Below are 13,555 nucleotides of genomic sequence, written 5' to 3'. Positions count from 1 at the left end.
ATAATAATGTTCTTGTGGGCTAGCTTTAGGCTATGTTTGGTTGGAGGGAGGAGAAATAAAAGGGAAAGAAAATACGGAAATTGAGGAGTGAACTTTGATTAAGGTCTAATCCAAGTTCACTCCTCGATTTCCATGTTTTCTTTCCCTTTCTTTTCCCCTCCCTCCAACCAAACGAAGTCTTATATTCGTCGTGTATCACATGTGCACCCGATAAAGAAAGCATAAGCCCAATTACTACTATTATTTGGACCCACTAAAGTTTAAAGTGGGAAAAAATAATATAAGATGTGATATGCTACTATGATATTGAAAAATACGAGAAAAACAAAAATAAAAATAAAATAGAAGTGAAAAGAGAGTGTAAAAAAAAAGTGTTATAATTTGTAATCAGCCACGAATTTAATGTATATAAACATATATAAGCTATTAAAATTTGTTCATTTAAATAATTTAGAACATCACAAATTCAAAACGACTCGTATATTATAGCGACGTGTATATATCATAGACCATTGCACTTATACATTTATGATAACTTTGTTTTTGGTTTTTACCTTTATGATAACTAAAGGAAAATGCTGTGGGCACGTCGTGGAGTCTCGTGTACCACGCACGAAGCATTTTCTGGCGGTTTTAAACTGTCAAAAAGTGTAGTTGTTCTTTTTTTTTTTATAATTGTAATTTTGTTTGTAATTTTGTGGCGCTTCAGAACCGCCACTAAATAACTCTCATGCCTTTTTTATCGTACCACGTAGCACTCCTCTAACTAAAAATACAAAGTCAAAGTGATTTAGAAAAAAAGTTATAAAAGAGTTATAGATAATAAAATTTAAGAAGTATGAGTATAAAAATTAAATGTGAAAAAAATGGTGCACTACAAGGAAAATGGTGATTACCAATACCGATGGTTAAAAGCCTATTTTATCCAAATTTACATGTCTAAATTAATCGGAAAGACATTGTATGAGGATGAAAGCAAAAAAATGAAAGAGAAGGATATTGATAAAAGACATCATTCTCAGCTCTCACACCAAATTAGTGAAGATAAGATATCTCCAAATAAAAAAAATCATACTTTTGAATTTAAAACAAAATCTCACACACATGCATAAAAACAAGAAATAAAGAATTACAATAGTATCAAACCAAAAATATATTATCAAACCTATCTTTTTTTTTTGGTACATCAGAAGATATTATCAGACCTATCTGATTCACTTGATTTGATAAAAGAAGGTTCATGTTTGGAATAAATCCTTTTTGAAAAGCAAAAGTTACGGCCAATTAAACTCCTATGTACCAGTTTCAAAAAAAAACTCCTATGTACCTTTCAAAAAAAAAATACTCCACTATGTTTTGTCAAAAAAAAAAAAAAAACTCCAGTGTGTTTCGTATTTGGTATAATATCATAATTCCAATTTTGTATAGTAAAAAAAAAAATCTAATTGTTAACGGGTGATGATATTCGTCAATAAAAAGAAATTGAACACATAATCATTCTTAATTATCATCACAAATCTTTTTTAATAAATTCAGACAGAGAATGGTTCACAAATAGTATGGCAGGCATACATATATAATATTAAACCATTAGTCAATTAGTCACTCACTCTATGTCAAACTAAATAAAATAAAAAAATCCAAATTGGTTTTCTAAGCTCCTTTTTGAAATTAAATAACCTGGCGGCGTGTAAGAAACTAAGAGTATTTTTTTTTTCCAATTTAAAAATTATACCCATCATGCAGGACTTTTATTTTTTTCACACAAGTCATTTGTAGATTACAAAATGAATGATATCATCAAAATAGTCGCTTATCTAAAAAAAAATCAAAATAGTCGTAAAACCAATTGTATCAGCACTAATTATAATGATAATTGTATAACACGAGACACAATTAGACGTTTGCAAGCTAGTGGATACAGTAGCAATTTTGGAATACAATACTGAAATGTAAACATCATGGGTTCCAATTGCCATGCTATAGCTAGAATCAGATTCTTTGATTATGCATTTGTCAAGAGATAAAGATCATAACTCCATCTGGGTCCCAACTCCCAAGCTCCAACTATCATTACTCTTTTTCGGTACCTTTTCCTTTGTCCAAACCAAAACCAATCAAGTTAATTTAAAGGTTGAATCATGAGAAAATCATTTGTCTAAACTCTAAAGGAACTTTCATATTTGCACATAATTTATTTTCTCTAAGAGTGAATCCTCTTAATTTTGTTTAAAAGGGGTTCATGTAGTTTCACTTTCACTCTAATCATTAATTTTTTTTTAAACTCATCTTATAACTATTAATCTCATTTTCTCTTTTATTTTTTTAATGTCAGCTATGAGACTAATACTCTTAAGTCTTAGAAATTACATTAAGTAAGTAGATTTTTCTCAACAAATCATTCTTCATAAGGATCGCTTAGATAACAAAATTTGAACTAGATGCTTAAGAATTTCAACTATCTTTCAACTGTAATATATCTTTTTGTCTCGTTTTCTATTTTTTATTACATCATATTTTTCTCTTCATTATTATTTTATTTTATTTCTATCACCCTAGCTATCAGGTGAAGCTGTGTATTGGATGATAATTTGTTTTTTTCCTTATAAATATTAGGAAACAAAATTCATTTACATGTGTGTGTGCCAACTGCCAAGAGCCTATAAGACTAGTAACAGGATATCACAAGGAAGGAAGCCATAAAGTGCTAAGTCCAATTGTAAACAACCGGTACGTCTTTCCTCTGCCAGATTTGCAAGAAACGGCAGGTACATATTTAATGCAATCTTTTCCCCCCAGTACTATATACCTCTAATGTTTGTTCTTAATTATTTTCCTTTTAATGTAATATTCTGTTGACAATATTGGTGTTTGGTTTGTAGCAGTTGAGAGATAGCAAGAAGAATCATGGAGATGGAGAGGAGCAACAAGGGTGTTAGAGGGAGAGTGGTTCTGATGAAGAAGAGTCTGTTAGATTTCCATGACATCAAAGCCAACATTCTTGATCGAATCCATGAGTTTCTGGGAAAGGGTGTCTCTCTTCAGCTCATTAGCGCCACTATTCCTGACCCAGGTCCCTCTCTCCCCCTTCTCTGATCTCAATCTCTTAGAGTGCTGCATGTTTGGAAACGCATTTAAAAATCATGGTCAAGTCAAAATTATAAATAGCAAAAGCAAAAACTAAAAGAATTTATTTCTGTTCATCATAATTTTGACTCGGAGTAATTTTTGATTGAGTTTTCAGCAGACCTACACTTGATCCTCTTACTTTGGCCATGAGGCACTGTTGCTCATGACAAGAAGAGTAAGCAAGAAGCAAAGGATCTGAATTGAACAGATAGAATGTCACATTTCTTCCAAGTTTTGCAACATTTTCTTTTGGTAAAAAGGGTGTTTAAAACAAAATAAGGAAAAAACCAAAATAAATAATTAAACTTGTTTATTTTTGTTTGACTTTCTCTTTTTTGCTAAAACTAGTTTATATCCAAATAGAGTACAGTACTAGTTACATTTTTTTCAAATTCTTTCTACAATTAATTCTTAAATTAAAATCAAATTTTGGGAATAATTCATTGTTTGAATACACAAAATCACAATCATGATGGACAAAAACAACTTCCTTTAGTATTTTGTGATTGTTTACCGTGATTTTGGTGTCACCATATGTTTTTCATTTTGTATCTAAACATGCATCGAGTAGTTTCTGCGAATTAGATTGATTTTAAGAAAAAAATAGCTAATCATATTTATAATTCGTTAAACTTCTGGTATTGTTGTATTTTTCTGTTTGAATTTATTGATTTATAGAAGAGGCAAAAATAAATTTTTGTTATGGTTTGTGAATCATGTAATTAGGAAAGGGGCTGCAAGGGAAGCATGGAAAAGTTGCACACTTGGAGAGGTGGATTTCAAGCATTTCATCTTTGACAACAGCAACAGACACAGAGTTCAGTGCTACATTTGAGTGGGATCATGAGAGGATGGGAGTTCCTGGGGCATTTATAATCAGAAACAATCACCATAGCCAGTTCTACCTCAAGACAGTGACCATTGAAGACATTCCAGGGCATGGTTCTGTTCACTTTGTCTGCAATTCTTGGGTTTACCCTGCTCATCGTTACACTCAGGATCGTGTCTTCTTTGCAAATAAGGTAAATATAATAGACTTCCATTGATCTGAGTTTAATTATTTTTTTTGAAAGTTTAATATGAACTGCTATACAATTTTTTTGAAAGTAATAGACTTCCATATGAAAAAGAGTTTAATTAATTTACTGCTATATAAATTGTTTTTTTCTATGATACCTTCACTTTTTGGTTAGGCCCAAGGCCATCTTGGAGATGCGTGAGCTCACACACAATTAAAAAATTTAGGATAATTAAAAGACACTGACCCAAGTTGTTTTTAAAACATTTTTTTATGGATAAAAGCATAAGATTAAAGCACATTACTTCATTGGTTAAGAAGATAAATTCTAGTACTTCTATAAAATTACGAATCGAAGTACTCTTACATCAATTAATTAATTAAATAATAGCAGCAGGTACACAATCACATTCATAAGTATTTTTTTTTTTGAAGAGACACATTCATAAGTTATTAAGAGGGGACCAAGCTTATTATGAGTTAATTGCTTTTTCTATATGTGAGTTAAATTGACCACCGGGCGAAATGATTCATAGTCTTTCATGAATTTAGATGAAAGTATTTTCGTATTGCATTTAACTATGGTCAAAAGTCAAAACACACACTTTTTTTTTGTGTGTTTTTTGACACACTATATTAATAATATGAGTTTAACAATTATATAAACCTTTGGCGTATATGGACTTAATATGGAGGAGGAGTACGTCGTAGTCTCAAGGCCCATGGGAGCTGGACCAAGGAGCCCCACAAGTATTTAATTTATTTAGTACCTTGTACAATTATTGTTCCATTAATTTTTTTTTTTATTTTGATCCCGTCAATGAAGTTGTAGCAGGTCTTCCCAATAAATGTTCTTCACAGATTCATAACCTTCTTCTTTTTCTTTGAGATAGAATGAAAAACAAATAGCATAACATTTATTTAGATATTTTATAATAAAATAAAAGAAGAAAAATAAATGTGTTAGAAATAATAAATAATAAAATAAATACATTCCTCAGATTCAATTTTACTTTATCATATTCGAACCAAAACTAAAGCTAATTGGTTTACTTTAGATTTCTATTTTCAGTTTCTTTCATGTGTAAAAGTTTATTTGAGTTCCCATTTTGTTTTCTCACTTTTCTTTACAAAATTTAAACAACAGAACAAAAATTCGAGAAGAAGATTAAAGTTTTGTAATTTAAAATTAGAAATCAAAATCATAAACATTCACTGTTAATAAATCAAATCGTTTAATAACTTTCCATTCACCTATGTCAAAAAAAAATTTCATTCATCTATTACAAAATTTTATGGTTTGAATTGATTCAAAACTCAAAAGTATCTCTTATTTTTTTTGAAATGAAAGTATCTTATACTTTTTAGTAGGCTATTGTTGGGTTGATTACAATGTAAGTTCCACATTACTATTGAAGGAGAAAAATATCAAGTTATGTACCTTGGAGAAGTCACACATCGCTTAGATTAGTGAGGGGTGGGAGGGTCCAATGCTATATATAGGGATCTTAAGCTTCTTGTTTCAACACACCAAAACACCAAGTAGTAGTACATGGAAACACTTTAAGTTTATATTTGTGTTTTTTTTTCTCTAATGCTCTTGTTTTAGAGCATTGTGAGATGTAGTTCAAATATTTACTCTGGAGAGTGTGGGTGTACTGGGGGTGTTGTAACAATTTTCACATAGTGTTTATTCTCTGGTTGTCGGTTTTGACAACACCCGTGGTTTTTTCTCCGGTTTTGGAGTTTCCACGTTATATTCTTGTGTTGTTAATTGCGCTCCTGGTTTATTTTACTTCTTCAGCTGTGTTATTTCCTAACAGTGGTATCAGATCTTCCGATTTAATGGATATCACTTTGTGTGGTATTGTGAATGTGCTGAAGAAGTATGGTCTGCAGCTGCGATGATGCTGTAATGGAGGAGTTGATGCAATCATGATTACACAAGGCGTTCTGGGCATGAAATTGTCCAGGTGACACACGGGCATTGGTTGAAATAGATGTGAGGTGTGTGGTGATAGCGTGCGAGCATTGGTTGGCATTGATGCAAGGTACGTGGTTATGTCGATGGCTGATGAACTTCCGGAGAAAGCCAACATGGAAGTTGCACCATAAATTTTCAGCACGACATTTGGAAATTCTTGGAATGGTTTAGTTCCAAGTGGAAATTCTTGGAATGGTTTAGTTCCAAGTGAAGAAAATTCTTGGGATGGTTTGGTTCCAAGTGCAGTGTACTCTTTTATGGTGGAGTATGATAATTTAATTTGTCGGTGAAGACAATGATTGTCGGTGTAGACAATGAAGATTGAAGACCATTACAATCAAGGTGGAGATTGTTGGGGTTGATTGCAATGTAAGTCTCACATTGCTAATGAAGGAGAAAAAAAGATTAAGTTATGCATTTTGGAGAAGTCTCACATCGCTTAGATTAGTGAGGGGTGGGAGGGTCCAAGACTATATATAGGGATCTCAGGCTCCTTGTTTCAACACACCAAAACACTAAAGATGTAGCACGTGAAACAATTTCAGTTTATATTTGTGTTTTCTTTTTCTCTTATGCTCTTGTTTTAGAGCATTGTGAGATGTAGTTCAAATATTCACTTTGGAGAGTGTGGGTGTATTGGGGTCATGAGTTGGTTGAGAGTAAAGTCTATGTGTTGTAACAATTTTCACATAGTGTTTATTCTCTGGTTGTCGGTTTTGACAACGACCGTGGTTTTTCTTCACTTTTGGAGTTTCCACATAATATTCTTGTGTTTTTGATTGCGTGCATGGTTTATTTTACTTCTTCAGCTGTGTTATTTCCTAACAGCTATTTTGGTGAGGTTAAAATGGTTCATCTATGTAGTTAAAGTTAAAATAAAATCACATTCTATCAAAACCCTTCCGAATCTGATAATATTTGTAATAAAAACAAGGCTTAATCCTCAAATTAGTCCCTGTCTTTGTCTCGCCGTCTGATCCAAGTCCCTCGCCGGAAAAATTTGTGCAAAAGGTCCTCATCATTGCAAAATGTATGGAGCCGGTCCTCGCCGGAGCCCGAAGCTCCGACGAGTGATGATATGACTTGCTGACTGTGTTAATAAAACTTACGTGGATTTAAAATAAAAAATAAAAAATACCACATCAGAAAATTAAATTAATTTAACAAAAAATAAAATAAATTAAGAATCTAACCCTAAATTAATTAACAAAATCAAATCCATCTTCTTCTTTCATTTTTTATTTTTTATTTTAAATCCACGTAAGTTTTATTAACACAGTCAGCAGGTCATATCATCACTCGTCGGAGCTCCGGGCTCCGGGCTCCGGCGAGGACCGGCTCCATACATTTTGCAATGATGAGGACCTTTTGCACAAATTTTTCCGGTGAGGGACTTATATCAGACGGCGAGATAAAGACAGGGACTAATTTGAGGATATTTATGAGGGAACTTTTACTTAGATGAAAGTTGAGACAACCTGCATTCAAACATACTATTAACTTCATTCACCAAAAAACAATATTATTAACTGCAATGCAAACACATTATTAGCCATGCACAATACCTGCATAAAACATAGATGAAAGTTGAGACAACCTGCATTTGTGAATTGTGATCCAGGCTTATCTTCCATGGCAAACACCCGAGCCACTGCGCAAGTTCAGGGAAGAAGAACTACTAGTCCTCCGCGGAAAAGGGTTCGGGAAACTCAGTGAATGGGATAGAGTCTATGACTATGCATACTACAATGATTTGGGAATTCCAGATGATGGTTCAGATTATGTTCGCCCTGTTATTGGAGGATCACAAAAGTTTCCATATCCCCGTAGAGGAAGAACTAGTCGTCCACATACCAAAACCGGTTAGCAAGAAAAACTACATTGGAATTAGATTCTTCATTTTACTTCACAAGTGTGCCAAGTATTCGTTAGCAAATACTTTCAATATTAACAATGAGTAACTTGATTGTGTCATGGTTGCAGATCCCAAAACTGAGTCAAGATTGCACCTTCTAGACCTAAGCATTTATGTTCCGAGAGATGAACGGTTTGGCCATGTCAAGTTCTCAGATTTTCTGGCTTATGCACTGAAATCCGTTGCTCAGGTTTTGTTTCCAGAGCTTAGGTCTCTGTGTGACAAAACTATTAATGAGTTTGACACCTTTGAAGACATACTTGATATTTATGAGGGAACTTTTAAGCTACCAAGTGGACCTATACAGAGTAAAATTAGAGAACTAGTTCCATATGAACTGTTCAAAGAACTTGTTAGGAATGATGGTGAGAGATTCCTCAAATTCCCAGTACCTGATGTGATCAAAGGTATAGTAATAAAATGCTTTCCCCATATTTCACTTTATTTTGATGGATTCATTGCTATGGTTTTTCATTTAAGAAACATTAACATTGTTATAATTGCAGTAAGTAAGACTGCATGGAGGACAGACGAAGAATTTGCAAGAGAAATGCTTGCCGGGGTTAATCCTGTTATCATCCGTCGTCTCCAAGTAAATACTATACAAAAAAAAGGCTGTTTAGACTTTTATTAATTATTCCGATCTCACTTAGTGAACTAAGACTTTTGTATGACCAGTATCTCAATGTTACACGCAGGAATTCCCCCCGGCCAGCAAGCTAGACCCCACAGTCTATGGAGACCAAAATAGCTCAATCAGAGCAAAGGACATAGAAAATAATTTGGATGGGCTCACAATAGATGAGGTACTAAGTAGGATTCACTTCTTCTGTTACTATGGTTATATGAAAATGAAACTAGATCCATATTAAGATTCACTTATTCTGTTACTATGGTTATATGAAAATGAAACTAGATCCATATTAAAACATGCTAAGCTTGTTAAATCTCTATGTCACTCACAATCAAGCATATTTATGTTGCAGGCTCTTGAAAATAACAAGCTGTATATATTAGATCATCATGATGCATTGATGCCATACTTAAGTCGAATAAACTCTACCAATACAAAGACTTATGCCACTAGAACACTCTTGTTCCTACAAGATGATGGCACATTGAAGCCGCTAGCGATTGAATTAAGCTTACCTCATCCACAAGGGGAGCAACGCGGAGCTGTCAGCAAAGTTTTTACTCCGGCACAAGAAGGAGTAGCAGCTACTGTTTGGCAGTTGGCTAAAGCATATGCTGCTGTGAATGATTCAGGATATCATCAACTGGTTGTCCATTGGTATGACATCAACAAAACTAATCTCAATAATAGCAAAGCTATTCAAACTTGAAAACAAAATATAGATAACAAGAAAACTGTGACTCTACTGCAGGTTAAACACTCATGCAGTGATTGAACCATTTGTAATAGCTACACACAGGCAATTGAGTGTTCTTCACCCAATACACAAGCTCTTGAAGCCACACTTCAAGGATACAATGCATATCAACGCTTTAGCTCGGCACACACTCATCAATGCTGGAGGAGTACTAGAGAAAACCGTTTTCCCTGGCAAATTTGCCTTGGAAATGTCAGCTGTTATATACAAAAACTGGGTATTTCCAGAGCAGGCACTTCCTGCTGATCTGCTTAAGAGGTGAGTCCAGAAAATTAATTATATAGATCCTAATTTCTAATCTATCAAACAACAACGACAAAAGTCTTATCCTACTAAATAATATTGGCTATATGAATCACACTACGCCATTGAGCTTGATAAAAACGAGATTATGAGGGAAATTTCTAATTTATCAAAAGTAACAAATTGTGATTCTATTTCAATGATTTTCAGAGGAATGGCAGTTCCAGATTCAAGCAGCCCTCATGGACTAAAACTTCTGATAGAGGACTACCCGTTTGCAGTTGACGGCCTAGAAATCTGGGATGCAATTGAAATCTGGGTGAGGGAATATTGTAACTTCTATTACACATCTGATGACATGGTTGAGAATGACTCTGAACTCCAGCTCTGGTGGAAAGAACTCCGCAATGAGGGTCATGGCGACTTAAAAGACAGGTCCTGGTGGCCTGAGATGAGAACTAAAATTGAGCTCATTCAATCATGCACTATTATCATATGGGTGGCTTCTGCATTGCATGCAGCTGTGAATTTTGGACAATACCCTTATGCTGGTTACCTCCCCAACCGTCCAACGGTTAGTCGCAGGTTCATGCCAGAGCCAGGTACTCCAGAGTATGAAGAGCTTGAGTCAAACCCTGACTTAGCATTCCTGAAAACAATCACAGCCCAATTCCAAACTCTCCTTGGTGTGTCACTGATAGAAGTTCTGTCCAGGCATTCAACTGAAGAGGTTTACCTTGGGCAGAGTGACAATCCTGAATGGACTTTAGACGCTGAAGCATTGGCGGCGTTCGAGCGATTCTCAAAGAGGCTGTTGGAGATTGAGAGCAATATTATGAAAAGGAACAAGGACACAAGGTTGAAAAACAGAAACGGGCCAGTGAAGTTTCCTTATACCCTTCTGTATCCTAACACCTCAGATTATTCAAGGGAGGGTGGACTCTCTGGGAAGGGAATACCCAATAGTATATCTATCTAAAACCACTCTGCTAGGTTCTATCCTCTTATTGAATTCTAGACATTCATGTATCGAACCACCACGGAATTTAGGTGAATAAACATGAACAGTTTCAGTACATGTACCATGATTTGTTATGCAAGACAAAGTGTGTGAAATTTACAATAATAGTTGCCTTCAAATTATCGTGCTGGCATTGCTTTAATTAGTTGAACTTGAAGCTCATTCAACAATGCCTTCTGAAACTGTTTTGATTGCAATTTTGAGAATGAAGAAGCAAAGGAAGACAAGCCATGACAGATGAAAATTCCTAGAGTAAGCAAAGGCAGGACAAGAACCAAGGCAGAGATGAAGAATCAGTAATCCATTTTTACTAATTAGTGTGAAGAAAACACTTTTCAATTTGTTCACTTTGTGACAAACAGTTACACACTTAAATCAGAAGATAAGTATGTTTACTGGGATGATAAGGATTGTAATTAGTAGAGCTAGGCTAGATTAGGCATGATTTTGGTATCTTTCATTATCAAATCGAGTTTACTTTTTTAAAATACTCATTCTTAACACTTTTTTAGTAAATGAAAATTAGTTATGTACATAATAGTAACAAAGATTTATTTGATGTCTGAAAAATAAAAAAAAAAGTCCACAGTAGTATTCTCTAGATTGATAGGCAATTCTTTTCATTAAGTGTGCTTTTGGATTTCTCTAGAACTAAGTGAATTCACGTTAATGTTAAAATCTTATTTCTCCTATCCACATTAAATGAGAAATTCTATTTTTTTATTAGTCATTGAGATACAAAAAATCATGTTTGCATTGTCTCTAACCCAGAACTAAAATGCACTAAGACAATAGATTTTAGATTTTTGTTGAAAATCCTTTAGAATTTGACTATTCTGAGGTGTGAGGCTTGTGTGACATGGAATCAAAATCATCCACTCTAATTGGCTCAAAGCTCTATCACCTTATCCATATCCACACTTACACCATCCATCCAAAATCTCTTACAAACCACTTCTTTACTAGTTTCAACAGATCTCTCACAAGCCCATCATTCTTACCTCAACCTTCATCCAAAGTCCTTCCATGGCAATGGCAACCCAAGCCTCCCTCTTCAGCCCACCCCTCTCTGGCCGTGTCTCCGCCCCATGGAAACAATCACCCACCTTGTCCTTCACCAACACCAAACCCCTGAAGTTCACAACATCCCCAAGAACAACAACAACAACAATCAGAGCAGCTGATGAGAAAACAGAGGCACCAGTAGCAACAAAGGAAGCAGCACCCGTTGGGTTCACCCCACCAGAACTTGACCCAAACACACCCTCCCCAATCTTCGGAGGCAGCACTGGTGGCTTGTTGCGCAAGGCCCAGGTCGAGGAATTCTATGTTATCACATGGGAATCCCCGAAGGAACAGATCTTTGAGATGCCCACTGGCGGCGCCGCCATCATGAGGGAGGGTCCCAACCTGCTGAAATTGGCGAGGAAAGAGCAGTGTTTGGCTCTTGGGACTAGGTTGAGGTCCAAGTACAAGATCAAGTACCAATTCTACAGGGTGTTTCCTAATGGGGAGGTTCAGTATTTGCACCCTAAGGATGGTGTGTACCCTGAGAAGGTGAACCCTGGTCGCCAAGGGGTTGGACAGAACTTCAGGTCTATTGGTAAGAATGTGAGTCCTATTGAGGTTAAGTTCACTGGGAAACAACCCTATGATGTATGAGATTCAGAAAATGGTTTATTCAGTGATGTTCTGATGTACTTATGATCAAATTTATGTGATAAATGTCAAACTCTTGTACCTTTAATTTTACTGTTTTTTATGATTATTGTGTTGATATATCATGTGCTGGAATGTTAATTTGCTTTAGCTTGATCTATAACCTATGTCAGACTAGTGATGCCAAAATTACTGACTGAACTCGGGTGAAGTGAGAATTTTGTGATCAATATTATGAATGAATTGAATAGTAAAATTTAAACAATGAGCAAGATATTAATTGTATGTTTGATTTTACAATTTACACACAATATTAGTCACGTTTACTTAGAAGACTAACTAGGAGTGATTCCGTCTTTGTAAGTTAAGACTAATCAGAAGTGATTCTAGAGCATTGCAATGTGAAATCAAACTACGCCGGAAAATGTGAATGGAAGGAGCCTCTAACAAAATACCTGTTTTTCAATGAATGATCTGCTATAATTCAAATGCCCTAACCTATTTGCTAAAATGAAATCCTGAAAAAAGGGGTTGATTGACGTACCAGGTGAAGCAATAGTTCAAAGTTGTGGAACTTTAATCACCCTCCATGTGTCTAATTTCCACTGCATAAATTGCAGAAGTCCTAGTAAAAAGGAGTGTTTTAGCATCTCTAATTGAGGTGATTGCAGATTAATTTCAAATAAAGGTGTTCCGAGACTGTTAGCAGTGTGTTCTGTTTTTCTTCCCTGATGTTAGTATTGAGTTCTTCTGATTATACATGGGTGATTGGGTGCCAGGTTAAAAATGTTTTAAATGGACTGGGCTAGTGGGCTGCAGCCCATTGATGGATTACTTCCACCACTCATTGACAAAAAACTAAACGTAGTGTATTGAGTATTGACAAAACAGAAAACTCATAATATAAAAAATTGGCAAAAAAATCCAACAAGTTACAGCAATGTTAGTAGATACTTGAGTTTCTTAAGCATTTAATTGAGAGTTTGCTATGAGATTCGAGTTTGAGTTTGTCCTATTTTTGATATCTTCTTTCCTAAATCTCTTATCATGACACTCGCTGAGAACAATCTCTACAATGTGTTCTTCTAGCTACCAATCGATTCAAATGTACTTGCAAAGCTCAAGACTTTTCCAAAGAACTAGGTTCCTGCATGAAGCAAGCCTGACACATATGCTACTTCAAGATGACTTTCAC

General features: G+C 35.0%; 2 protein-coding genes across 3 annotated transcripts; both read left to right on the top strand.

The window, feature by feature from the left end:
- The first annotated feature begins 2,610 nt into the window (after positions 1 to 2,610).
- LOC130718065 (linoleate 9S-lipoxygenase 5-like) lies at positions 2,611 to 10,823 on the top strand. 2 transcript variants are annotated; one of them, XM_057568521.1, is made up of 10 exons: positions 2,611 to 2,768; positions 2,883 to 3,073; positions 3,856 to 4,151; positions 7,753 to 7,993; positions 8,115 to 8,453; positions 8,553 to 8,638; positions 8,745 to 8,852; positions 9,033 to 9,337; positions 9,432 to 9,695; positions 9,891 to 10,823. In XM_057568521.1, exons 2-10 carry the CDS (start codon positions 2,908 to 2,910, stop codon positions 10,657 to 10,659), a joined length of 2,574 nt encoding a protein of 857 aa, XP_057424504.1. In that variant the 5' UTR covers positions 2,611 to 2,768; positions 2,883 to 2,907; the 3' UTR covers positions 10,660 to 10,823. The 2 variants fall into 2 exon arrangements, with proteins under 2 accessions (XP_057424504.1, XP_057424505.1); XM_057568522.1 differs by having other exon boundaries at positions 2,620 to 2,768; positions 2,886 to 3,073.
- Positions 10,824 to 11,656: 833 nt separating this feature from the next.
- Positions 11,657 to 12,480, top strand: LOC130718066 (photosystem I reaction center subunit II, chloroplastic-like). The gene has a single exon (XM_057568523.1). The coding sequence runs from the start codon at positions 11,728 to 11,730 to the stop codon at positions 12,361 to 12,363; it is 636 nt and encodes a 211-aa protein (XP_057424506.1). The 5' UTR covers positions 11,657 to 11,727; the 3' UTR covers positions 12,364 to 12,480.
- Positions 12,481 to 13,555: the final 1,075 nt, after the last annotated feature.

This window comes from Lotus japonicus, chromosome 5 (assembly GCF_012489685.1).
Source record: "Lotus japonicus ecotype B-129 chromosome 5, LjGifu_v1.2".
Lineage (NCBI taxonomy): Eukaryota > Viridiplantae > Streptophyta > Magnoliopsida > Fabales > Fabaceae > Lotus > Lotus japonicus.
This window is presented reverse-complemented; position numbering and strand designations above follow the sequence as displayed.